This window comes from Loxodonta africana, chromosome 3, assembly GCF_030014295.1.
Source record: "Loxodonta africana isolate mLoxAfr1 chromosome 3, mLoxAfr1.hap2, whole genome shotgun sequence".
Taxonomy (NCBI): Eukaryota; Metazoa; Chordata; class Mammalia; order Proboscidea; family Elephantidae; genus Loxodonta; species Loxodonta africana.
Genome location: NC_087344.1, coordinates 59,511,073 through 59,536,654, shown reverse-complemented (window position 1 = coordinate 59,536,654; position 25,582 = coordinate 59,511,073). Strand labels below are relative to the sequence as shown.

The window sequence follows — 25,582 nt, the reverse complement described above, 5'->3', positions numbered from 1 at the left end:
CTCGGCCCCACCTCTCATTATGAATTTTTTGACATTATTTTTGTTCTTTTTTTTAAATATGGTGTTTAATTATACTATCTTGATCACTGAGCTCTTCAGCACCCCCTTAAATTTTGCATTTGAGATGAGTGCTTCACTTGCCAGACCCTAGTCCCAGCCCTGACCCCAGGCAGGGGCTTGGTAATTACGACCAGAGTAGCTGTCAGAACCAGGAGGCCAATAGAGATGTCCATGGTTTTCAACTTTTTAAAAAAAATTTTGTTCAGACAAAAAGTTTACAAGAAACTGATATATAAACAGAGAAACAGCTGCTATGACTGAAGTTGGAGAAGGATGTTCAGGGACCTACCTGCCGCCCCTTCCTGTTTCTCCTAATCAAGGTGGCCTCTGAGACCCCCCACTGATTCCTGAGGACCTAAGGAGAACAGTTACAAACAACCAATGTAAACCATAGTCCCCCCCCACCCCCCATTTTATAGCCAAAGAAACTGAGGCCTAGAGGTGGTAGTGTGCTGGTAAGCTAGTCCTCCAAAAAAAAAAAGAAAGAAAAGAAAAACAGCCCTGATCTGTGATTTGTTCTCTAGAGGAAATAAAACCCTGATTTGTAGCATCGTCAATTCTTGTGGTGTAAATATTCCCACCATGGCCCATTTCAAGCTACCAAATAATATCAGGGACCTCAGAGTTAACAGATGCATGTATCACTTTTTTTTTTTTTTTTTTGTGAGCTGGAGCCAGCTCCGGGGAAAGTGACTTGGCCCAGAGTTAGGAGCAGAGCTGGCGCAAGAACTCAGTTCACATGGCCCCCAGCCCTGGGCTCTGTCCACTGAGCACCTCCATTGCAAGGTGCTCATCAAGGTCACCCTGGACCTTTTCCCAAGACTTATCGTTTTTAGTCAATGATCCTAAAGTCCTAACATTCAGTCTTGTGGGACTGTCATAGATCTGGGCATCAGGATTCTGCTGCCTTCAAGGGTGGGCACACCTCTGCCTTGCCAATGCCTACAAGTCTAGGACAAACCACTCACAGGATAGAGCCAGAGGGCAAGGAGAGAGAAGGACAGAGACTTCATAGAAAAAGACTGAAAAGAAGCCTCGTCTACCTTGGCCCTCTCTAAAGATTTTCACAAAAGGAACAAGTATACCATTTGAAGTAATACATAGGTATAATTTTATTACTAAATACCATATGAGTATACAAAATGCATAATTGTATAACAGCTAAAAAAAAAAAGTCCAAGAAATGTGAAATACACATTTTTTGAAATGATAAAAATGTATCCATGAAAAATATAAAATGTTGCACGTATATACAATATATTTATATATATATATAACATAAATGAAAATTGTAAACAAGAAATGTATACAACAGTGAGTGGGCATGGGGGAGTTTTACATAGCGGTCACTTTGTTCTAGGAGATCAGCTCTAGTATTTACATCGTGCATTGAGGAAGTCCATGAGAAAGAGGATATTTCCATTGTAGTGTCTTTAAAAGTCCTTTGCACTGAAAAACAAGAGTTTTCAGGTTAACTGGCCAAAAGGTGAGAAACCCTTGGTCTGAAGCTGATGGAAGAACTGAGCGGTCGGCGGGTGTTGCATTGCTGGGAGAGAGGATATGAAGTTATTACCACCTAAATAGGGAGCCTGTAGAAGATCTGCTGCAGGAAATGGTCTCTGAGGAGGAGACAGGCTGTTGGGAACCTGTTAACCAGGAAGGCAGAGTCCCTGGTGAGCAGGCACTGGCAGGAAGCTCAGGAAGTCAATTCAAGCATGAGATGGGGGTTCAGATCAGGAGACCGCCAAGGTCTGACATCTATAGGTTCGTGACTAGAGGGTCTCTTCCCTCAGGGAGGGCATTCAAGTAACAGCGCTGAGGCATGTGGAGAGGCTGTGTGTGGCACAGGGCCACTTTCCAGCTGCTTGGCTGGAACCTACACCGACAAGGTCCAAGGGCTTGGGAGCTTGGGCCTCACAGCTCCTTAAGGATGATCTGAATCTTGCCATCCAGCTCCCCCATGTCCAGCAGGAAGGCCACGTGGTTGCTGTAATGCTGAATGATGTTGTTGTCCATGTTGACCAGGATTCTAGAAGAGAGGAGGCGGCGTGGTTGGAATATGGCAGCTTCCCCCCACACCCACCCCAGCCGTCTTGTTTTCAGACCCTCCGAATGACAATGACGATAGGGATGGTTACTAGCTGTGGGGTGCCCCCAATATTTCAGGCACTTCTCAAACATTCTCTCTAATCCTCATAACAACCCAGCCAGATGGGTATGCCCAGCCCCTCTTTACAAGGGGACACAATGCCTAAGTGGCCAAACCGCGGCGCAAACCCAGGCCTTCAATCACCATGCCCACCACTGCTTGCAGATTGGCTCTCTCCTAATGCACAAAAGCATGGACATTTCCGAGCAACTAATATGTTGATCTAGGAGAGATGCAGTGCTCTCTGGCCACCAGGCCATATAGAAGAGGACTTGGACACGGAGTGTAAGTTCAAGTCCAGGGGGTATGGTGGGTAAACAGTGCAGTTTAGGTTAAGCAGGAGGCTGCGATGTGTCATTCAGGGGTGCCCGCCTGAACCAGAGGCAAGGGCCACACAAGCCCCCTCTCAGTTCCATTCTATGAAGCCAAAACCTCGTGGGGATGGAGGGGGTTAGCCCTCCCTCTTTCCACTCTCTCCAGGCTAGGACCTGGGGCCAACCAGTAGCAGACAGGATCTCCAAGGCTGTGGTTCTCTGCAGGGGGTCAAAACCAGGGTTTACCCCAAAAGGCACACCTCTAGGTGCTACCTGACCTGATCACATTAGCTTCGCCTTTGTCTCTTCCCTGCTAAGTCATCTGGGCATGTAATGGCCTGTGTATCACCATCCATACACCCATCACCCATTCATCTACCTGTTCTTCTATTCATTCACCCCACTAGCATTTGCTAAGGCCTTTCCATGTGCAGGGCCCTGTTCCAGAAACAATGGCCATATAGAGAGAGGTGAATTAGACCTAGACTACTTAGAATCTAGTAGGAACGGGAGAATGAATTTTTATAAACATATTACCCTAGTTCAGAGATGGGAAAGCTGAGGTTCAAAGAAACAAGGTCACTTGCCCAAGATCAGAGAGTTAATAGATGGCAGAGCCAGGATTTGAAAGGAACAAAAAAACCCCTATAAATACAAGTTAGGAAGTGCCATGTACAAGGCAGGCAGGCTGGGAGAGAGTTTGGCTGATGGGGATATTATTTTCAGCAGGGCAGGAAGGGGACAAGAATCTCACCAACTGCCTCCTGGCAGGTAACCCAGTACCCAGTGCCGTCGAGTCAATTCCAACTCATAGCGACCCTATAGGCCAGACTAGAACTGCCCCACAGAGTTTCCAAGGAGCACCTGGCGAATTCGAGCTGCTGACCCTTTGTTAGCAGCCGTAGCACTTAACCACTATGCCACCAGGGTTTCCTCCCGGCAGGTAGACGACTGCTTTTACAAGGACCCCACAGGAGAGGGGAGGGGTGGTTGTGGCCTTGCATCCCCAACTCCCATCTCCCAGATGGGATAGAGGGAGACATCGGTGAGCCAAAAGCCTATGGCCTACGCAGTTATCTCTGCCAGCATCAGCCAAGCAGTGCCTCCTTCAGGAAGATGGTCTGAGCTCTGGGCCCCCAGAGGCCTGTGTGCTGCCTGCCAGCATTTAATTACAGGATCCTGTTTCCTCAGGTCCTGTTTGGAGTTCCTTCGTTTCACAGAGGCATCTTTGTCTGGGGACTGGAGGCAGGATGCAGGCCAGAGGAGACCAGGGCTGGGGCTGAGGGGCTGGCGCTTTGTCAACATCAGGTTTTTTTTGGTCTGTTTCAGATAGTGACATTTATTGGTGCTTCTAGGTGCCAGGCACTGGGTGCCTGACATGAGCCCATTGGATGGCTGACTCCTTCCCCTCCCCCAGCACAGCTTCCCCAGGCCAGAGCTCACGCCTATGCAGAAGGGATCCCAGACAGGCCCTCGGACACTGTCACGTTCTGAGGTCAATGCCAACTGGGCCCTGGGGGCCAGGGCTTGTCAGGAACTGCTGTCACAGAGCGCAGGCCTCTTTTCACTCTGGTTTGCACTAAACCCCTGGCCAGCTGCCAGCAAAAACAGTATATTTGCTAATCTTCCAAGCACTCAGTGGTGCTTGTAAAGCTGATTGTATCTACCTTTGTCCAGAGGACTCTTGAGAGGGTTTTAAGAAAATAAACTAGGCCACTGATGAGAATTTCCTGTTCTTCAGATGAGGAGTCAGACTCCCAGGGAGTCCTCTCCTCTCCCAACAGGGTTTTTGGGGAATATTCTCATTCAGGCTTTCAAACAATTCTAGTGCTGAGGTTTTCATGGCTGGGGCGGGGGGGGGGGGGTGGCGGGGCGGAGCGTGGAGGGGTGAGGTGTTGGTGCTCATCCAAAGGGCCGCTGAGTGATGCTAGCTCTGCCCTGGGCTGTGGGACCAGGCAAATAAACTGGCTGGCCTGGTCACAGCCTTTACTTGCTCACAGCCTTTATTTGCACATTGCTTAGGAACCAGCAGGAGGCCTGATAAAATAGTGGGTGTCTGCACAGGCTCCAGACAGGCTTGGATTCTTTCTGCCAGTTACTAACTCTGTGACTCTGTAACTACTTGGAACCTCAGTTTCTTCATCTGTGAAAACAGAGACAGTCATACCAACCTCAAAGAGTCAATGAGATGGTACCTGGGAGTTACCGAGCCCAGTGCCTGGCATGTAGGAATTGCTCCATAAATGGAAGGTATTACAACTTGATTTGAATAGCTGGCAACTCAGCCAGTGCGGCTGGGGTGGGGGGCATCCTTCCATGCACCCCTCCCGCTACACGCACACGCACACACGCATGCACGCACGCGCGCACACACACACACACGGCAGTTCCTGGCCCCTTAGCCCAGCCTGTGGTAGTGGGATCTGTAGGGGAGGCACTGGCACCGAAGGGGGAAGTGGGGCTGGGCTTGTCTGGGCAGAGCCGAGCCTGCCCTCAGCCACAAGGTGGGTTCAGCTAGAGATCTGTGAGCCCCAGTTTGAAACCAAAACTTGGAAGAAAAAAAAACTAGACATGCATATAGCCAAAACCAAAAAGGAGCCCTTCCCAGGGGCTGCAGGGATGGACACCTCCCCTCTAATCTGTGGGAAGCTGGGTGGGGACCAAGGAGGGGGACAGGAGGGAGAGAGAGAGGAGGAGAGGAGGGAGGGAGGCAGGGCCTGGCCTGTAGGAAGGAGGCCTAGCCCCTGGGCCTGACTAGATGGAGCCACAGGTGAATACAAACCCTGCCTACTCAGCAAAGTCTTCTGAACAGGAAAACCCACAGGGCAAATTCCTGATCACTCTCCTGGGGCTACTAGCAAGTATAGCTGGAGCTAGACTGTCCTTCTTTTTTTTTTAGACTGTCCAGAGCAGGGCCTGATGACAGGGGGCTCAGGTCTAAGCTGTGGGCCTCAAGACCAGGAGTATTTCCTAGGCCCTGGGGCTGGGAATGGCAGTGACAACTCCACACTGCCTGGGGCTTCCTGCTGGGTTGTGGAGTGACCAGGAAGGAAAGGCCTTAGGACCCAGCTCACTGGCTCTGACCAGAGGACTGAAGCCTAGGAAAGAAGTCACTACTCAACCTTCCCTCCCCCAGCCAAGGGGCAGATAGCAGAGTGCCCTGGCGCTTACATTAATCTCCAAGAGGGTCACTATGTATCCCTAAGCACTAATCCCAGGAACCCCTGGCAGCAGCCAGGCACTGCCTGGCCCCCTGAAGGGTGTAGCTTTACTCCCTCCTGCCTGGTCTAGACCTGAAGGTGGAGGAAGCTAGGAGCATCCCTGATGGCCTCCCAGCAGGTAGATGTCAAAACCAGGCCCTATCACAATACTCTTCCCAGACTCATTACAGCCAGTAAGTAGCATGAGCTTCCTGGACCCTCCAGCTCAGCCAGTAGCAGCACTGCTGAGCCCTCCTGCCTCTGTGCCTTTGCTCTGATGCTTCTACCTCCTGAACATCACTTACTTCTTCTGAGCCTGTTTCCGTATCTGTAAATTGCGGCTGGCGGTATCTGCTTCATAGTGTGGGTGAGGGTTCTAGGAGATGTGCTTAGTACAATATCTGCCACATAGTTGGTCTCAATTGAATGCTAGTCACCATAACTATTACCATTATAATCAAATGACTCGCCCAAGGTTATCCAGCAGCCTTGGGACTTAAACCTCGGTCTTCTGACTTTGGCCTTGTACTTCCCCTCCACTCAAGGAGTTCATGTATGAAGGCCCTTCCACCTGTCTTTCATGCCCATCCTTGCCAATAGTGATCAACATTTGGTCTCTGTAGGTGGAGGGGTGACCAGTGGCCTCAGCCTGATTGGGGGTTGTCCACCCCAACTCCTTATCCCCTGGGCCTTTCCACCAAGGCTGAGTATAAACACTCGCCAGCACTGAGCATCAAGCCTCTGCTGGGCAGAAAGAACCTGCTGGGAACTCCCTGAGCCATCACTTAAGAGAGAAACAGGTAGGGTGGGGCTGTGGACAGGACAGCTGTACTGGGCTGGCACTTACCCTCGCTTGCATTTCTTGTAGACTTTGTAAATGTTCTCTTCAGGGAACCCATACTTCTCAGAGATCTGGAAGAGACCGGTCGAGGATTCACTGCCTGCTGCCAAAACTGTTTTTTTATTTTTTGAAAGTGTATTTTTTTTTATATCATGATTTTTTATTCCCCTATTATAAAGGTAATATATGTCCATATTGTGGAAAAGAACAAAGAAGAAAATCACAATAATCTATAATCCTGTTTCTCAGAGACAAACACTAGTAACATCTGCGTGTATTCCTTACCATCGTTCGGTCTCACATAAAGACATTTTTATAGTCCAGATCATTGTCACGTAACTTTTTTTTACTTCACATTGTGTCATAAGGTGTTCTACATCACAACAAACTCTTGCCAAATAGCATTTTTAGTGGCTGTAAAATACCCTAAAGAGCATCTAACCCACTTCCCTTTGCCCCTGCCCATTGTCAGACGCGTGAATCGTTCCAGTGCTGAGGGCCCCACCATCCCCAGCTGGGCAACCTTGGCCAGCTACTTAAGGAGATAGTAAATAGTGTCCACCTCATAGGTTCCTGGAAAAGTCAAATGGATTGATCCATGTGAAACACTTAGGACAGTTCCCGGCGGTACTAAGACCTCAACAAGTGGCCATTGTTATTATTTTAGAAGTGGAGCAACGGGGATGCTCCTTGCCCTGTTACCCAAATGTTTCCCCTTCTAGGCAGGAATTATTATCCCCATTCGATGGGTGAGGACGCTGAGCTCCAAGAGGATAAGCCAAGTGCTCAAGGTCCAGACTAGAACCCAGATTCCTGACTCTATCACATCCCCCAAATGTTAGTGTTTAGTCTACAGATGAGGAAACAGTGGCTTAGGGGATCGCTGAGTGACCTGCCCAAGCTCACACAGCCAGAGTCAGCCCAGCTCTCCCAGAGCTCCCAAAGTTTCCACTGGGGCAGACAGGTCTGTGCTGCTCCCAGCTCCACCAACTGGAGTTGTGGAACCTTGAGCAAGTCATCTTGCTTCTCTGAGCCTTGGTTTCCTCATTTGTAAACGGGATGCAGTCACAGGCTGTACACGCAAGGGTGGATCTGCACATGAATTGAGATGACTATGTAAAGTGCTCAGCCCAGGTCCTGTCCCATAGCATGAGTTCAATAAAGTCAGTGCTGGTGTTTAGTATTGCTGGCTGCCTTGTAGCTGCAGCGAACCTCAAGCCAGGGGTTTCAGGTTAAGGTAGTTCAGGAAGAGGAGCAGGTCCAGCTGTGTTTCTCCCCTTGCCTTGACCGAGACCCCTCCAGGTATGAAAAGTCCCTAGACTTTATTTTAATGGTGATGTGGATGGAAGCTACCAGGAAGAAGACCTCAACTCAATCTAAGGAAGAATTTAGGAGCTTTCTAGCTATTGGTTGTACAAAGACAGCATAGGCTGCTCTAGAAGGTAGTGAGCTCTCCATTCTGGGGGCATACAAGTCAAGGGTAGGTACCCACTCGTAAGAGCTGTTGGGGAGAGAGCTCAGGCACCAGGTGGGGAGCCGACCCTTTAAGGTACTATCCAACCTAAAGATTCTGAGTCTATATTCAAGTGACATTACTGGCGTTTTGTGAGCCCAACTTCCTGGGGCTGGTGCCAAGTAGGGCTGACAATATGTAAAGAGAATAGAAAAACACAGCAGAGTGGAGACAGCACGGGCTGGAATCCCAGCTGTGTCACTTCTAGCAGAGTAACCTTGGCAAGTCACCTGACCACTTGGAGGCTAGTTTCCTCAGGGGGGATGTGGCAATAGGAGCAGTACCCACCTCTCAGGGTTGCTAAGAGAACATGAGGAGATAGTAAATGCAACATGCCCGAGAAAATACCTGGGACGTAGTGGGTCTTCAAGAAAAGGTAGCTAATGTTATTTGATTCTTTCTTCCCTTCCCCAGCCTGAGATCTTGGAACCCTCTGGCTTTCCTGAGTGGTTGGGCCTTTAAGCACAGCTGGCCCTGGTGGAGGCTGTTTGCTCAGTTTTTAGCTGAGCCACAAAGCTGGCTGTGGGTTTTGTTCAGGACTGGGCTGTTTCACCTGCTCTCTGGAGGTTTAGGGGGCTGGGAAGGCCTCCTTGGGTCTCACTGCCCAGACACCACCTTCAGCCACCCCTGTCAGTGCCCCAGCCAATCACAAACAGGAGGCAGTGAGGCCCCATGGAAAGAAAAAAAGAGTGCGTCTGGGCCTGGCCTTTTTGGGTTCCATTCCCATTAAAACAGAAACAGGTTTGCAAAGCCAACAAAAAGCCCTGGCTTGTCAGACAGCAGCCATCAGATTAAGTAGATTTATGGTGTGTGTGACTCCCAGGGCTGGGAGATAACATCACAGAGGTATACAACCACCAGCAAGCTCCCCGTGTTCCCCCAAAACAGAGTGGGTCAGGTCGACCACCAGAAAGCCAAGATTCCAGGATATTCCTTCCCAAGCCTTCCTATGGGAAATTAGAGCTGCGTGGTAAAGATTGGGAAGAGGGACACCAGAGCGGGGCTGGCCAGGGCAGGGTGGGGGTCCGGAAGGCCTCTTACCGCATTCCTCAGCCCCTTCAGGTCTGGAGTCTTCAACATGAGGGCATCAAACACCTCCTCTGTCTCTCTCCGCACATACAGCAGAACTGAAGCGCAAACGGAGAGCTTTTTGTGACGCAAGGAGGATAAACAAGCATGGGGCTATCTCAGGGAATGGGGGAGCTTAGCGTTATTTTAACAGAAGGTTATTTTCTGCAAAGAGGGCAAATCAATGCTGAGGGTCTGTGCCAAGCTGGGAAACATGCCACCTGGCTCTGCAGGTCCCTAAGTGCCTCCTTAGATTCTGTGCTAAATTTGGTGGGTTTGAATACCCGCCATCTATGTAACCTTGAAAGAGTTCTTTTAAAATCATGAGCCTCAATTTACTCATCTGTAAAATGGGGGCTCTGCCCACACTCTCACAGAGTTGTTGTGAGAATCAGTGACATGATATTTGGAAAGCACCAAAGGCACAGCAAGGCTCAAATCATGGTTGCTGTAAGCTTTTCATCTTAGCTGCTGGCTTGGTTTTGTCCTGATGGCCAGCTGTAGCCCCTGGAGGTCTGGCCCAGGAGGTCAGCTAAAGTCACAGATCAGAGCATCAAAGCTAGAAAGCCAGATGTCTATATCCCACCCACTTCCACCCCCATTAGAGAAAAGTACGGGGGACTCGGCCAACACCACAAGCCTGCTGCCTTTACCAGCTGCCCCAGGATGCCCACGTCCAAGTGAGGCCCAAGAAGGCAGAAGCCCTCCAGCTCTGCGGTTATGTCCCCAAGCACCTGGTGCTCTCCTTTCTCCCACTCCCAAGACTTGGCCCACATCCAGCACCGAGGGGTAAAGGAGCCCCTCCTGCCCAGGCTGGGCCCTGCCATGTCTGCCTGGCCAGGATCAGTGTTTCAGGCCTTGGGAACGGCCTCATGGGGTGGTGGGAGCTGGGTGGACTCAGGGAACAAATGTGAGGAGTGAATTACCTCTCTGAAGATCATCCTCCTTGGCCTGCTTGGAAGGCAGAGGCTCAAAGTCCTCAGAGAATGGGGAGCAGGTACGCTTCAGAGGCAGCCTGTTGGGACAGGAGGGAAAGGCTCGTGAGGAAGCCGTGGAGGTCCTAGAGTCCAGAGGACCCAGCTGGGCCTCCAGGGGCCCAAGAGGTGGAGAAGACCCCATGAGGGTACAGAGGCAGTAGAATCGGTTGTGGAGTTGGACTGCCTGGGTTCAAATCCCAGCCTCCACTTATGAGCTGTGTGGCCTGGGGTGAGTCTCTTAGCCTCTCAGTGTCCCTATCTATAAAATGGAAATGATAAAAGAGTAATAATGACGCTACTTCATAAAGCTGTTGTGAGGCTAAAGAAAATATTGCACATTGCTCTTAGAACAGCCTGGGCCATTATCATTATCGACATTATTCTGTTTTGGAAGAACCAGGCAGATGTGAGGCAGTGGGAGGTGGAACAACTATGGGTTTTGGAGTAAGACAGACTTAGGTTCCTTCCTTCCTTAATAGCTGTGCTGCCTTGGGCAAATCATTCCACTTCCCCAAGCCTCAGTTTCTTCATCCATAAAATGGAACTATAACCCTGCTTGCCTAACTCCCTGGGGCTGTTGTCAGGTGATAAGTGACATAATTTAGTGTGAAGGCACCTTAGGAGAGGCACAGCTGGTTTATAGGGAAGAAACTGACAGTAACAACAGATGTTCTTCATAAAGTGCTTTCCCATTTACAAAGATTCCACACACTCGCCCAACCTCTCGGCTCCCCCACATCGTTCTGAGGTTATTTGACAGATGTGTAGGCTGAGGCTCAGAGAGGTGACGGGTTGGCCTACGGGCACAAAGGCTGTGCCTGACAAAGGGAAAGAAGAGGAAGTCTTACCTGGGCCAAAGGGCCCAGGGACACGGGCCCTTCCTACTGCCTCCTGGTCTGGTGTGTGTGTTGGGGGGCAGGGGGGTTTGATCCCCTAAGTCCTCCAGCACAGCCTCTTCTCCTCACCCTTTGAATCTGCACCACTATCTCAGAGGCTTTTGCTTCCCCTCTTTACAAGCAGGTGTCTCGCCAGAGATTCGCCAGCTTTTCACATAAAGCAAACCCATAAAAACCCAGGCAGTTTCACTGAGAGAGGAGCATAGGTCTAGCCGGGGGGCTGGGGGCAGAGCCTCAGCTGCTTCTCCCGGCCGCAGTCCCTGGCTTGGGCCAGGGGGTGGGAGAGGTAGCAGGAGGAACAAGCAGGTGGGGGTAGGAGCCAAGGCGGGACAGGCAGGGAGGTAGACCTTGGCTGCTTCTCTCCATACCTGTTGGAGCTGCTGGGCCCTGCCGAGGGGACTACCTGCAAAGAAAATAAAAGACGTTTTGTGTCACATCCAGGAAGATGAGAGGGTGGAGAGGGGCATTCTTGTGGAAGGGGTGGGAGGTGTCAAAGGTGTGGTTTCGGTGCCTTTCGAGCCCATTCTGCTCAGACACGTCCCTTCAAGTGAGCTGAGATCTTGAGTCTAAAGGCACCGTCCAGCCGAAGCTGGATGAACACAGAGGAGATGCTAAAGAAATGTTGGCTGTACTGCTGCCGGGGCAGTGAAGAGAGGATGGTGGATGTAGGAAGTGCTTTATACCTGTGCCAAGGGCTACAAGAGAACTGGCTGCTCTTTCTAGAAAAGCATAGAAAACCTAGGAAAAAATACTTTTTCTAGTATTTGCTCCATAATCTACCTTATTGTTCTGAGTCAATATAGTAATCACATCTTATACACAAAGGACCCTTTCTGCAAACATTCCCACCTAAATCGTGGTGAGTTGTAACCTCAAATGAAAGGAAATGGTCAAATTGTTTAATATGGAAACGAACTAGTAGACAGTTCTGGAATCTTGAATTGGCCATTGACTTATTGTGTGACCTTGTCTAGAAAATAGGAATAACACCAGCCTGTACCTCAGAGAATGGTGTGAGGGAGAAATGAGACAATGCAGCAAAGGGCTTGGCCCAGTGCATTGGTGACAAGTCGAAGGTGCTCAGTAACCGGCTCCCAGGTGGACCCGTGGGTAGCTAGTGGTAGATGGCATGGTTTCTGAAGCCAGGCTTCCTGGATCCAAATGCTGGCTATGCTGCTAATTAACTGTATAATGTTGTAAGGTTTCTTAACCTTTCTCTGCCTCAGTTTCCAGCCCTCTTTTTTTTAATCCAAGGAGTGGAGCCCCAGTAGTATAGTGGTTAAGCATTAAGACAATAACTGAAAGGTCGAAACTTCAAACCCACCAGTGGCTCCACAGAAGAAAGATGTGGCAGCCTGCTTCTGTGAAGACTACAGCCTAAGAAACCCTATGGAGCAGTTCTACTCTGTTCTGTAGGGTCGCCATGAGTCAATTGACTCGACGGCAACTGATTAATCCAAGAAGAGTAATATTATCTACTTTATGGGGTTGTAAACCATTGCCATCGAGTCGATTCTGACTCATGGTGACCCCAGGTGTGTAAAACCATGCTCCATAAGGTTTCCAGTGGCTGATTGTTCTGAAATAGGTCACCGGGCCTTTCTTCCAAGATGCCTCTGGGAGGACTTAAAACTCCAACTCTTGGGTTAGTAACTGAGCATGTTGACCATTTGTGCCGCCCAGGGACTCCTGTAGGGTCATGGTGAGGATTACAGGAGCTCGTGTACAGGAAGCACTAGAATAGCGCCTGGCACGTTGTGAGCCAGGAAGTATCGGGGCCATAATCATAACAGCAGTAGCTGTTGCAGTTATTATCCACCCAGCTTTGGGGGGCCACGTCCAGTTTGGGGTGGAAATGTCAGAAACCTCCTCCATGTGTGCCCCATGTATGAACATGTCAGTGGTTATAAAGTCCATTTTTTCACTTTCTTCCCTTCAATAGGTCACTGAAGTTATATGACCATGTATACAAGATTCCATAAAGACATGTCACGGCCCTCACCCCTCCTGGGCGCTGCAGACTGGAGAAGTGCAGGTTGGGGATGAACAGAACCGGCGGGGTCTCCAGGTCTGTCTCAGGCCGCAGGTAGGTGGTCTCGTTGCCCCGGAAGCCAGACAGCAGGCAGCCTTTGATGCCTGCTGGGAAAAGGAAGCACTGTGCCCTCAAGTCCTTCCATTCATGCCCCCAGACTAGCTGATGACCCCCACCACTTTGCCTCAGCCTGGCCCAGCCCAGCCCACCCCAGGCCCTCCCAGTTCCCCACTGACCACTGTTGCTGGAGTCGGGGCACTTGGCCTTCCTCCGGAACTGCTTCCGCTCATCATCCCGCATTTTCCTCTCAGCTCCCTGCGTAAGAGAACAGGGTTACCAAGGCCTCCGGAGGGGCTGGCTGCTTTCCCAACTGCTGCTTTGCATCTTAAATGTGAGCCAGGCTTCTGGCGTTGCTTTCTTTCCAGAGCAAGACCAGGAAATGGGAAGGTACCAGCGCTTGGCCTGGCCTGGCCCTGCCTGACTGAGGTCGGTACAGGCCGTGAGACAGACAGAGACAGAGACAGAGACAGAGACAGAGACAGAGACAGAGACAGAGACAGAGACAGAGACAGAGACAGAGACAGAGACAGAGACAGAGAAAGAAATGTGGAGTGAGACAGACAAAGAGAGAAACAGAAGCAGAGAGAGACAAAGAGAAATGGAGAGAGTCAGAGACAAAGACAAGGAGAAAACAGAAAGTGAGAGATAGAAACGGCACAGAGAAAAAGAGAGAGATACACAGACAGATTTATAGAGACCAAGAAAGAGAGACAAGGAGAGAGATAGAAATGCAGAGATACAAAGAAAGATATACATAGAGAGACAGACAGACAAATGTCAACCCAGTGGAGAAAGATACATTTAGAGAGCGAGAAACAGAATGAGAGCAGCTGGGAGGACATTGGGACCAGGCCTGGCTCTTCTCCCTCCCCAGGGGCCCCTGGAAGGTCTGCCCACCCAGCTGCCTTCCTGTCCACCCGCTATGCTGCTGGCCATGCAGCCACCTTGTCACAGAAGATCTTGATCTGGCAGACGGCACGGTGTACTAGGCGCTCAGTGCCTGAGCCACAGTCGTAGGTGTCAATCTGCAGGTTCAAGGGGACACCCTTTACCCCTTTCTGTGAGGAGAAGTCTGTGCTCAAGCAGTTGACTCCGATGAATACCTGGGGTCAGAGGGGAAGCAGATAAGTGGCCTGCTCAGGTCACTAGCCCTGCTGTCACACAACCCTGACCTGATATTCCATCCCCTGACCAGAGCACCTGTTTATTGAGCCTACTGTGCACCTGGTTTGTGCCCTTAATTCACACAAAGCCCCTGGAAAGCCAACATCACCACCTCTCCTCGTTTACAGATGGGGAAACCAGGGCTCAGAGAGGTGGGGCAACTTTCCCAAGGCAGCACAGGACGTGTGGTGGAACAGGAGTCTGAGCCCACTCATCATAGTCCTGGGAGGGATATTAAGGGACCCTTAGGAGCTTAAAATCCACAGCCTCATTTTTTCGTGACTCAGTACAGGGAGCTAGAGTAGGGCTAAATCTCTCTCCCCACAGCTTATGACTAAGACCATGTTCCTGCCTACTGGGGACGCAGAGGGTGAGACAAGCCACTCTCTACTCCCAGCCACCAGCTCGAGCCATTACTGGACCCTGCAGCAAGAGGGTTCACTTCTGTCAACTCCTTTGGTCCTACCCCAGCACGATAAGGGAGCCATCCTGGTCATCCCCATTTTACAGATGAGGAGATGGAGGCTCCGAGCAGTGAGGTGACTTGCTGACATTTCCAAGTGGAGTCAGGCAGGGCTGCATACATAACAGGAGCCTGGCTGTGTGGCCACCCAAACCTAGGGTGGAAAGCTGGGCTCTGCCACTCAAACCATGTGGCTTTGGACAAATCCTTTAACCTTGCTGAGCCTTAGTTTCCTGTCTGCAAAATGGGGATAATTAAACCCTCCTTTAAAAAAAAAAAATTTTTTTTTTTTTTTTTTTTGTGGGCTATGAGGAGTGTACCGAGTACATAGTGTGTTTGGCAGGTAATGACCACTCGGTATGTTGTGACGGTTGCTGTGAGTGGGACAGCTGAAAGGGTCAACCCAAAGCTTAGGTTGAATGATGGTAGCACAGGGTCAGTCTCAGAAAAGGTCTGAGACTCAATCTGGCAAGGTTACCTGGTGACTGTCTACCTGCTGACCCCCTCCATGGGGCTCCAGGGCCAGAGCCCCATGCCAGGCTGGGCTCTGTTCTTCAGGACATATCCTTTGGAACACTTGCCTTGGAAATCACCCTTTGCTGAACAGCTGGGGTGGGGTGCAGTGCCTGAGCAGACCCCCTTCCTTCCCCTGCTGTGGGGGCCAGTACCCCAGGCACATGCCAGACATACCTCCCCCTCAGCCAGCTCAGCCCCAATGCAGCCCCCACCTGAGAAAGGCCCGAGCCTGGGGGCTTAAGAGGCTGTGAGAAAATCCCAACCGAAACCCACCACTCCCTTCCCACGAAACTCTCCCCCTGCCCCCCTACACTGGAGGCCCCAGCCCCTCCCCCAGCCCCTGGCATCTGTTTGAATAATAGTAATCCCTCGCCTTTGTGCCTCCTTTTGTGTTTTCAGAGCTCCTTCACCTCCATTTCTCCAGGCAGCCTGGACCGCCCCATGAGACGGCAGGGAAGCAGGGCTCAGCCCCCCAGCCTGCCCAGGCAGAACCGTCCTTGAGATGAGCTGGACCCCACTCTCATCTAATGAGGTGAGCTTGGCCACCAGGGAGGGGAAGGGACAGGCCCACGGTCACCCAGCACCCAACTCCCAGACAAGTACCCTTTCCACAGTGCCTGAGATAAATATTTCCATCTAGCCAAACAGAAAACCAAGACACAGAGACGCCCATAAGCTCACAGCAAGTTCATGGCTCAAGTAGTAAGGCTGTGAAGAGCCTTAATCGCTTAATCACTGGTGTGAAAAAAACCACCAGAGGCTCCTGTTTCTCAGGCCTCTCTGATGGGTCTGGCACTGTGCCGGTCTCATTCACAACCTCATGGGATCTTCACCACAACCCTAGGAGGCAGGTGATTGTTTCCAGCTTATCTACCAGGCTCCAAAGTCTTTTTCCTGCAACACTCTGCACTGACCTGTAAGGAAACCTGGGCACCATCAGCAGCCCAGCCTCTAACTTGCTACATAACCTTGCACAAGGCTCAGTTTTCCCATCTGGTAAATGGGAGGATGGGATTAATAATAACTGCTACCCTTTATGTACCAGGCCTGTTTTCTACCTTTTATCAGTCTTTCCTGATCCTCACTACAACCTATCAGCTGGTGCTATGATTAAACTCCTACTTTACAGCTGAGAAAACTGAGGCTCAGAGGGACTAAGACACTGGTCCAAATGTCACACAGCTGGTAAGCGGAAGCACTGGGACGTAGGTCCAGCCTGCCTGACTCCAGAGCCCGAGCTTCTCCGCCACTCTGTCTTGCCTCCTCCACTAGAGCCCTCATCGGAGCAACCAACTGCCACAGTCTTAAGTACAGGCAAATGTCTCCCCCAGAATGGGGGCTTCCTGCTGGCTCAGCCGCCTCCCAGGACATCCCCCCAACACTGACCTTGGCCTCCTCATTGATGTTCCACAGGAAGGACAGTGCATTATAGGCCACCTCCTCAATGTGCTGCACGGTGTTGAAGTTTTCTTTGCAGTCAGCTGCAGCCACAGGAGACCAGAAGGAGAGTCAGAAGGGAAGGGCTTTGGGGAGGAGGCACTTAGGGGCTGGGCCTCACTCCTGGCAGGGGCATGCGTCCTCTCCCCAAGAACCACATTGCAATCCAAGGAGGAAGCTGGATTATTGTGTGTCAGGTTATCGATGGGAAAACTGAGGCCCAGCAGGGGAAGCAGGCTTGCCTAAAGCCCTAGAGGGACTCCCCGGCTTTGCTGAGTAGGCCAGAAAAAAGGGCCCTCCTCATTTTTAGGTTGAAGTTATACTTTTCATTGGGATTGTGAGTTAAGAGATCTACCAGGTAAAGCAGCGCTAGTAGTAATAGTAATAACAGCAGTAATAGTGGTAGTAATAAACCAAAAAAACGAAACCCGCTGCCATCAAGTTGGTTCCGACTCATAGCAACCCTACAGGACAGAGTAGAACTGCCCCATAGAGTTTCCAAGGAGCACCTGGTAGATTTGAACTGCTGACCTGTTGGTTAACAGATAGCACTTAACCACTGTGCCACCAGGGTTTCCAGTGGTAGTAACAGCAGTAGTAAAAGTAGTAGTTCCAGTAATAATAACAGTAGCAACTAGCATTTATGAGACAGCTACAATATGGCAAGCCTTCAGTTAATCTTCACAACTCTGCTATGAATATTCAGTCTACACATGAGGAAATGAGGCCCAAGGTCATACAACTAATAGGAATCAAAGCAAGGACTGGAGCCCAGATCTGTCTGGCTCCTGAGCCCATGCCCTAACCACTCTGTTATCAGCCCTCCCAGATAAGTCATTCACTAGTCCCTCTTTGTATCATGTTCCAGAGTACACATGGCCCTGAGGCAGAAATCAGCTGGTGAGGCAGGCAGGGCAGCTGGCTTCCATTTGACAGTTGAAGAAACTAAGGCTCAGGAGAGGAAGTGACACCAGCCACACAGCCAGGAAGAGAGTGACGGAGCCAGGACCTGGGCACCCAAGGGTGGCTATGGCTCCTGTCCCTTGTGGGGGGCCAAGACAGGAACAGAGGGGCACACACAAAGGACCTTCCCCCTGCTGACTGCCTGCTGACGGACCTGGAGGGTCCCAGCTCCCAAAGCAGAACTGCCTTGCACTGGTCTGAAGCCCTTCAAATCACTGCTGCCCGCACTGTTATCTTATGCATTTGTGTCTCAATTGGCCGACCCTCCTGATGGGGACAGGCAGGCCAGCACCACAGGGGCCTATTTATCCATACTGCTCGGGTCCCCAGGGCCCTGTTTATCCCAAAGCAACACAGAAAAGAGGTCTCTGCTTCTAGTCAACAGATGCAAATCCCTGCAAAGAGCCACAGTGTTTGACCTGGAGACCAGGGCCAGGCAGGAGGTCAGAGAGGTCAGAGGGGCTGGGGAAAAGGGCACAGGGAGGAGGTCTGATGGTGTGGTTTTGTACTTCTTGTTGCTGGCTGCTGTCCGGTCGATTCCGACCCACGGTGACCCCACGTGCCGCAGAGTAGAAGGGCTTCGTGGGGTTTTCAAGGCCATGACCTTTCGGAAGCAGATCACCAGGCCTTTCTTCCGAGCTTCTTCTGAGTAGGTTTGAACCATCAACTTTTCAGCTGATTGTCAAGAGCTTAGCTGTTTACCACACCCAGGGAATCAAAGGCTTCATACTAAGGCTCCCTTATCCTGAGTGAGGGACCCTGCACTCCTGCAGAGTCAGTGACAGCACACAACCAGTCCTGGTTTGGAATTCTGTTCTGCCGCTAGCCTTGTGATCATGGAGAAGCTATAATATCTCTGTGACTTCAGTTCCTCTTCTGAAAGGTCAGAATGATCACAATACCCTCCCCACTAGGTTGGTCTGAGGATAAATGAGCACACAGCACCCGGTAGAAGGCCAGCCCTCGAAAAATGCAAAGAAAAAATCCTGCTGCTGTCAAGTCCATCCCGACTCCTAGCGACCCAACAGGACAGAGTAGAACTGCCCCATAGAGTTTCCAGGGTGCAGCTGGTGGATTCGAACTGCTGACCTTTTCAGTCAGCAGCCAAACTTTTAACCAATGTGCCACCAAGGCTCCGCCAATAGATGAGACTGCTCTAATAATAATAATACTTCACAAATTCACATAATTATTACTATTATTTTCACCCTGTTCCACACTGAATTTAATTTTAATAAATTGTTCAAAATCATGCGGCTAAAAAGTAGCTGAGTCAGGATTTAGAATTGGATCCCAGAGTCTGTGCAGGTTTTAACCACTGTGCTTTGCTGTGAGAGACAGAAGGAGAGGAAGGCCTACAAGCCAAGAAGCACCCACGGGAATCAATTTATCTAAGAGTCTCCTGTTATAGGGGGAAACCAAGGCCCAGAGGGAGGAAGTGATGTGCTCAGGGTCCCTTGTAATGGCAGGGCTGGGATTAGTGCCCAGTTCTCATCTTCACCCTCTCCACCCAGACAGTTGTGCAGACTGGGATAGGGGCCCGGGCAGGCTCTCACCCACGTCGATGACCCGTTGCTTGGCTGTGGGCTGCCGGGAGTGCCAGTGCTTCCAGAACCGTAGCTGCTCCACAGGAACCTTCTCATTGTCAAAGACGACCATCACCACGCTCTGCAAGGACAGCAGCTCACTGTCATCTCCAGCTCAGCCCAGTCCCTTCCCAGAGCCTATGTCAGTGGCTCTGCCCTTTTGCCTCAGTTTTCCCCACCCTGTTGCAATGGGCAATTATTCAACAGCACCCACTCTCTGGGGTCCCTGGCTGGCCTACTAGCACGTGTGTTTTGTCCCATTCCACCCACTTCCCAAGCTGCTCCAGGGCCAACACACCTTGACTTTGTTGGAGGACAAGGCAAGGCCTTTGCCGCCTGCTGGGGTCCGAAGGGTGACGGGGTAGAACTGGCCCTTGTTGAGGTAAGCCATGGGTGACTCTCCTGACTTAATATGGATGGCTTTAGGGGATCCCAGGGTGTACTCGAAGTCACTGCAGGGGAGAGGGAGAGGGCAGTGAGGCAGGGCTCCCAGGCAGAAATATCTCAGAGGGCAGTGGGTGGGAGGCTGTGTCACAGACTTGCCCGTGACCTTGGTAGATTTACTTTCTTGGGCCTCAGTTCCACATTTTGGGAATTTTCTTTAGTGGCATTGCTGAGCCATAGTCCACTGAACAACGAGGGCCCAGCGGTGACCAGAGAGACCCCTGACGGATGACAAAGCCACAGGAGAGACTAAGGGAAACAGAACCCCAGTTTTCTAAGAGAATGCTGAGCAGTGAGCATATGTAGATTACGCTCTGGGGACAGTGTGGGGCTCTGTCTGCAGCCCCCTCCCCACTGCCCAGGCAGCCAAGGGCCCAGAAGGGCTGAGTTACCTCTTAGGGCTGGGATAGTCCTCTGGACACAGGGGTTCCGGGGATGTTTTCAGGATATCTGGAAAGAGCAGCGTCTGCAGAGAAATACAATTCCAAGAGAATAAATGGCCACGTTCAGGCTGTTGGGACCTCTGGCTAGGGCTGCCACATACACCTAGCTGTCCATCCAGAGTACAACATGGACAACTGTATATGACAGCCCTGCCTCAGCTCTAGGAATGTTTCTCCCATATACTGCAAAGCCCTAACCTACTCACTGTCCTCTCTCCTTCTGCACATATATACACACACACATCCATAGGTGCTGTGCAAAGCATGGGGGTGAGCCCTCACCTCCTGTGGGTCATCTTTGAAGGTGCTGTCTGGCTGCCAGCGCTGTGTAGGTGGTGCCCCATGAATGGTCTCAAACAAGGAATTTAGGGGGCTGTTATCATACACATCACTGGTGGGCAATAGGTAGCTGTCCACAGAGCCAGCTTCCAGCTTGCTGGGGCATGGGTGGAGGGGAGTTGCCTTGCCAGGGGTGGGCACAGCCCCTTCCAGGCTCATTAGGTTGTTCTTCTTGAGCAGATCTGGGTACTCTGGGGTCCCAGACACGTTCTCAGTCAGGAATTTCATGAGGTGCGTGGGGCTCTCAAGGGGGGCGAGGTCCGTTTCATATTCCATGCCATGGTAGTACCTGGGGAGGAAGAGGAGGGCTAAGTGAGAATGTGTCTTCTCTCTGAGGCAGAGGGTTCCTGGCTAGACTGGAGGGCGACCATCAAACTGATACAATGCCCTAGGTCAGTTTGTTAAAGGGATGAGCAGGAGGGTGTCTAAGATGGAACTAGGTACAGGCTCAGGGTTGAGGGGAAGAATGTTTGCTTTACCCATTGCGGTACTTAGTAATTTAAAAAACTAAAACTTGAATTATTTCTTAGCTAAAGTCGAAATGTCTCTGCTTCAAGACAACAGTATTAAGTGAAACCACAGGAACCCAGGTGGTGTAGTAGTTAAGTGCTATGGCTGCTAAGCAAAAGGTCGGTAGTTCGAATCCACCAGATCTCTATGAGGCAGTTCTACTCTGTCCTATAGGGTCGCTATGAGTTGGGATCCACTCGACAGCAACGGGATATTTTTTTTTTTAAGTGAGCTCATGGGGAAAAGAGGAGTATGTATCTGTGAGTATAGTTAATATATGTAGAGAAAAAAGTCTGGAAGGCTATAATCCCAAACTTTTAAGGGGGACAGAGGAGTAGGATTATAGGAAAGCTTCACTTTTTACTTTCTACATTTCTATAGAATTGGAATATTTGACAACAAACAGGTATTGCTTTTGTAATCAGAAAAACTAATATTATTTTAAAAAATTAATTTTGAGGAAGGTCCCCAGTTTCTAGCAGTGGAGGGTGCTGGCCCTGGCCCAGCTGCACTCTCACTGAGTTACGTGACCAGCTTGCCACGCCTCTGCCTAACCAGGCAGAGAGGAGCCCAGAAGGTTTCCAAGCAGAAGCCCTAGGTGCTCATTTTCTAGAGGTCACCTGATTGGCCAGAAGGAGAAAGTGGGGAAAGAGGGTAGTGTCCTTCCCGTGCTCGTCTGGTTCTTTCTGCAAGGAAAGGAACATCAGTGCCCCGAGGCTCTAATGCCAGGCAGAGGCCCATGGGAACCAGGTTAAAAAGTATGGGAACCCAAGTGACCTCTGCCCTGTGGAGGCTGCAGAGAGGAGGGCTTTGGAGCTGGGACAAAAAGGCTGCCCCTAGGGCTTTTCCACCACTAAGGCTTTGAAGTTTGTTTTCAGTAAACTAGGGCCACATGGCCTGCAGGCATCTGGGGTGTGTGTGTGTGTGTGTGTGCACGCCCATGTGTCTGGCGTGTGTGTGTGTGTGTGTGTGTGTGTGTGTGTGTGTGTGTGTGTGTTCTGAAGCAGTCTCTCATTATGACTTTGTGGGCCCTAGGCTCTTCTGCCTTCATGGGTTCTTTCCTCCATAAAAAATATTTAAAAATATATTTTACAATTTCATTGGTATAAAGACAAATATAATCCAGGTTAGGTCATATCCATTTTTTTTTCTTTTGATTAAAAAAAAATCAAAACATTTTCATGGACTCCTAGAAGTATTGTGGGCCCTAGGTTCTGTGCCTCCTCTGTGCCCTGTGTTAAACAGGCCCAAGCTGGAGGTGGGGTATGGCAAAGAGGCAGAGATGGTGGCATTGGTGAGCCTCACCTCTTTCCCTGGTCATTCCGGCCCCCGGTGCTGGAGGACAGTATCCGCTTCTCCTTGGGGCCCTGAGAGGAGAGAAAGAAAGGATTTATGCATGGCTCTTGGCTACAGTCTGGCTGTTAGGAGCCTCAAATCCTCCTGTGGCCTTGGCAGGGCAAAGGAGCAATCTCAGTCACGGGAAAACGCACAAGTCCTTGGAGTTGACAGGAACTCTAGTCATCATCTAGTCTGAACCTCATGTGAGGGAAATGAAAGGCCAGAGTGGAAAGAAGTACCCCAAGTGTAGCAGCTTAGAACATGAAATTTGAAGTCAGGAGGCCTGGTTTTGGTCCGAGCTTTCTGCTCAAAGATGCTGTGTGCTTTTGGATAAATGACTGCACCTCTCTGAGCCTCAGTTTTTTCATATGTCAAGTGAGGGATTATAACCAAGGGAATTATGAAGACTTATGCATAAAAAATACTCACCATTTTTTCAGAGAGAACTTCCTAGGTACTAGGTCTTATACTGTGTGTCTCCTGTGTGTTCTCTTATTTAACCCTCACCACCACTCCGACATGGCTACTAATATCATTCCCATCATATGAATGAGGGCTCAGGACCAAACAGGCTCTATCATCTTAGTAGTTAGGACCACGGACTCTAAATCCAGGCTTGTTGGGTTCAGCTCCTACATTTGCCACATAGTGGCTGTGTGATCTTGGGAAAGCCCCTTAACCTCTCTGTACCTTATTGTCCTCACCTGTAAAAACAAGGATAACAATAATACCAACTTCAGGGGTTGTTGTGAGTGCTTAGCCCAGTACCTGGTACATGGAGAGCACTATATAAACATTACCTTTCATGATCCTAATGATATTTTTATATCTTAGAGCATCTAAGTCATTCGTCCCTACAGCTATAAAGCCAGAACTAGGACTTCAGTCTAGTCCAGTGACTCTAAAGCCTGGGCTCTTAATCATACCCCATGGGAGAAAATGAGGGGAGGCACTTGGCACAGCGCCCAGCATTCAGTCACCTTTGGGACTATGTTGTCCAAAGTCACACTGCCAGTTTGCGGCAGGCCTAGGTCTCAAACTCCCAACTTGATGCTCTCTCTACACCACCAGACTGTGTCCTCTATCCATAGGGCTGCCTCTGAATCCATAGTGCTCCCAGACTGCCCAGGGTGGGGACAGGGTGAGGAGGAAATGGATACGTATCTTACCAGGACACTCTACTTCACTAAAACACCACAGGTTATCGCCTTCAGAGCCTGTCCCCCACCATTCTGGCCCTAGGAATGACCTCTTGCCCAGGGAAGATGGTGTTGGACTTTGTTTTGTGGTCCAACTTCAAACTGTAAATCCCAGACTGGGGTTTAAACCCAGACCCAGAATTCTGGCCCCCATGAAAGCCCCAAACTTAGGTGACCAATTAAAATTCCTCTCCCATCGGCCTGGGCCCAATGTTATCAGAAGGTCAGTTTACTGGGGAGGAGGCAGAGCAGGGTGACCACACCACCCCAGGATGAGAACCAAAGCCAGAGAGAGATACTTTGGGGCCTTCTCCTGTCTGGAACTCCCCGTGGTTCTCTGCATTCATGCAAAGAATTTGCCTTCTTCCTTATGACAAGATGGACAAAATACATCTTAGGCTTGTAAGTTTGGGGGCTTACTTGCAAGATGGCTTTAAATCTTCAAGTTCTGAGCCAGTTATCTCAACAATTGGCTATTCATGTCTCTCCATCCTCAAATCTGGGAAAGTCTCTTGGAGCAATCACCTAGCTCAAGATAGCATGTAAGTTTACTCTCTTGTGACAATTCAGATACATGGGTGGGACTGCCTGGAGCACTGGACTGAAAAAGATTCTGCAGACTCATGTACCTCAGTGGGAACGCAGGCTGTAATGTATTAGCAATGTCGGCATGGGCACTGAAGGTAGGGATGATGTCATGTGTAATTTTGTATTTGTGACCACTGACTGGTTCAAACTTCACTTATCACACATGGGATGGCCTAACTCCTGACAGTCTCCTGGAGTCAAGGCCAAGGCCCCAGAAACAACTAAAGAATAATAAAAGGCAGTCTTTAGCCGTAGGAGGCATTAACATTGGATATAGTGGTATCAGGGCTGAGAAGGACATTAAGACATTCGAGAGAAGGAGAGCAAGGTGGCAGGATGGCTTCTGAGAGAAGATGGGCCTTGGGAAGAGCAGAAGGTGTGTTCCAGGTGGTGGGACTGGAATGGGACATGGGGGTGACAAGGAAACTGGTATGATCCACGAGACAGGGGCAGAAAGAAGATGGCAGGTTGGGGGGTGTTGCTGTGATGGAGTATGCTTGGCTAAGGCAGGGGCGAGTCACACTTGCATCCATCCAACCAGTACATGCTAAGCCTGTGTGGCAGGCAGTATGGGGGGATGCTGGGGACTCAGTAATGACCATGACACAGTTCTTGTCCTTTAAGAGCTCAGTCTCATGGGAGAAATGGAGAAATAAGTGTGAAAATGGCAAATTTCTAAGGCTCGAGTCATGGACAATGATGATGGATGCTTAGGGTGCCTGGTGGAGGTGCAGAATGGGTGGCCCAAGAAAGCCTTCCCTCCTCTCAAAGAATGAATGAATGGGGTGACACTTAGGCTGAGACCCAAAGCTGAAAGTAGGGCTTGGCTAGGGGAATAAGGGTAGAGAGGAAGGGTGCCAAGCAGAGGAGATAACATGTGCAAAGGCTCAGAGGTGAGAAAGAGCATGGTGAGGGACTAGGGGATCACAATGGGCTGTTGAGTGATGAGGCCTGAAAGTGAAGACACACATTCAGTCTCAGGGGGCATCCCCACAGGTAGCGAACATACCATGTAGTAATCGTAGAGGAAGCTCAGGGCTGCAACACTGTCGTCGTCCCCATTAACCCTCATCATGGCCTTCGTGGCGGCTGTCAAGGGGTTTTCCAGGTAAGTCTTCCAGGCTTCATCCTCATTAGCGTAGGAAAACTTCTGAAAGTTGACTGGGTCATTCTTTAGTAGTCGCACAGACCTGAAACTGGAAGGCAAATACAGAGGGTCAAACTCAGGCTGTCCCAAGGGAGGGCCACGAATGCCCAAGAATTCAGTTATCAGCCTTGCATACTTGAAGCCACTTTTCCCCCCATCGTTAGGCAGCTTGGGGCAGTGGAATGGATCAAACTTTGGATCATAACAAATGTTGCCATTTAGAAGCTGTAGACCTGGGCTCTCAGTTCCATCATCTGTAACACGGGACCCGTAATCCCTGCCTAGCAAGGCTGCAGAGAGGAGTCAATGAAATGTTTCCATACCAGATCCCTATT

General features: G+C 50.3%; 1 protein-coding gene across 1 annotated transcript; it reads right to left on the bottom strand.

Annotated features, from left to right (window-relative positions):
- Positions 1 to 1,898: 1,898 nt before the first annotated feature.
- GRHL3 (grainyhead like transcription factor 3) lies at positions 1,899 to 25,350 on the bottom strand. Its single transcript, XM_003415394.4, has 15 exons — positions 25,110 to 25,350; positions 22,281 to 22,342; positions 20,409 to 20,754; positions 20,076 to 20,149; positions 19,538 to 19,691; positions 19,210 to 19,321; positions 16,640 to 16,734; positions 14,055 to 14,213; positions 13,287 to 13,365; positions 13,021 to 13,154; positions 11,387 to 11,421; positions 10,072 to 10,160; positions 9,119 to 9,204; positions 6,571 to 6,635; positions 1,899 to 2,089 (listed from the first exon to the last, which is right to left on the bottom strand). The coding sequence occupies exons 1-15, from the start codon at positions 25,173 to 25,175 to the stop codon at positions 1,975 to 1,977; spliced, it is 1,671 nt and encodes a 556-aa protein (XP_003415442.2). The 5' UTR covers positions 25,176 to 25,350; the 3' UTR covers positions 1,899 to 1,974.
- Positions 25,351 to 25,582: the final 232 nt, after the last annotated feature.

Excerpts from the sequence above, each read along its gene's own strand:
- GRHL3 (XM_003415394.4), bottom strand. The coding sequence starts at position 25,175 with ATGATGAGGGTTAATGGGGACGACGACAGTGTTGCAGCCCTGAGCTTC. Across the intron at positions 19,322-19,537 it reads TGTCCTCCAACAAAGTCAAG|AGCGTGGTGATGGTCGTCTT; the intron begins GTGTGTTGGCCC and ends CTGTCCTTGCAG. Across the intron at positions 14,214-16,639 it reads ACATCAATGAGGAGGCCAAG|GTATTCATCGGAGTCAACTG; the intron begins GTCAGTGTTGGG and ends CTCTGACCCCAG.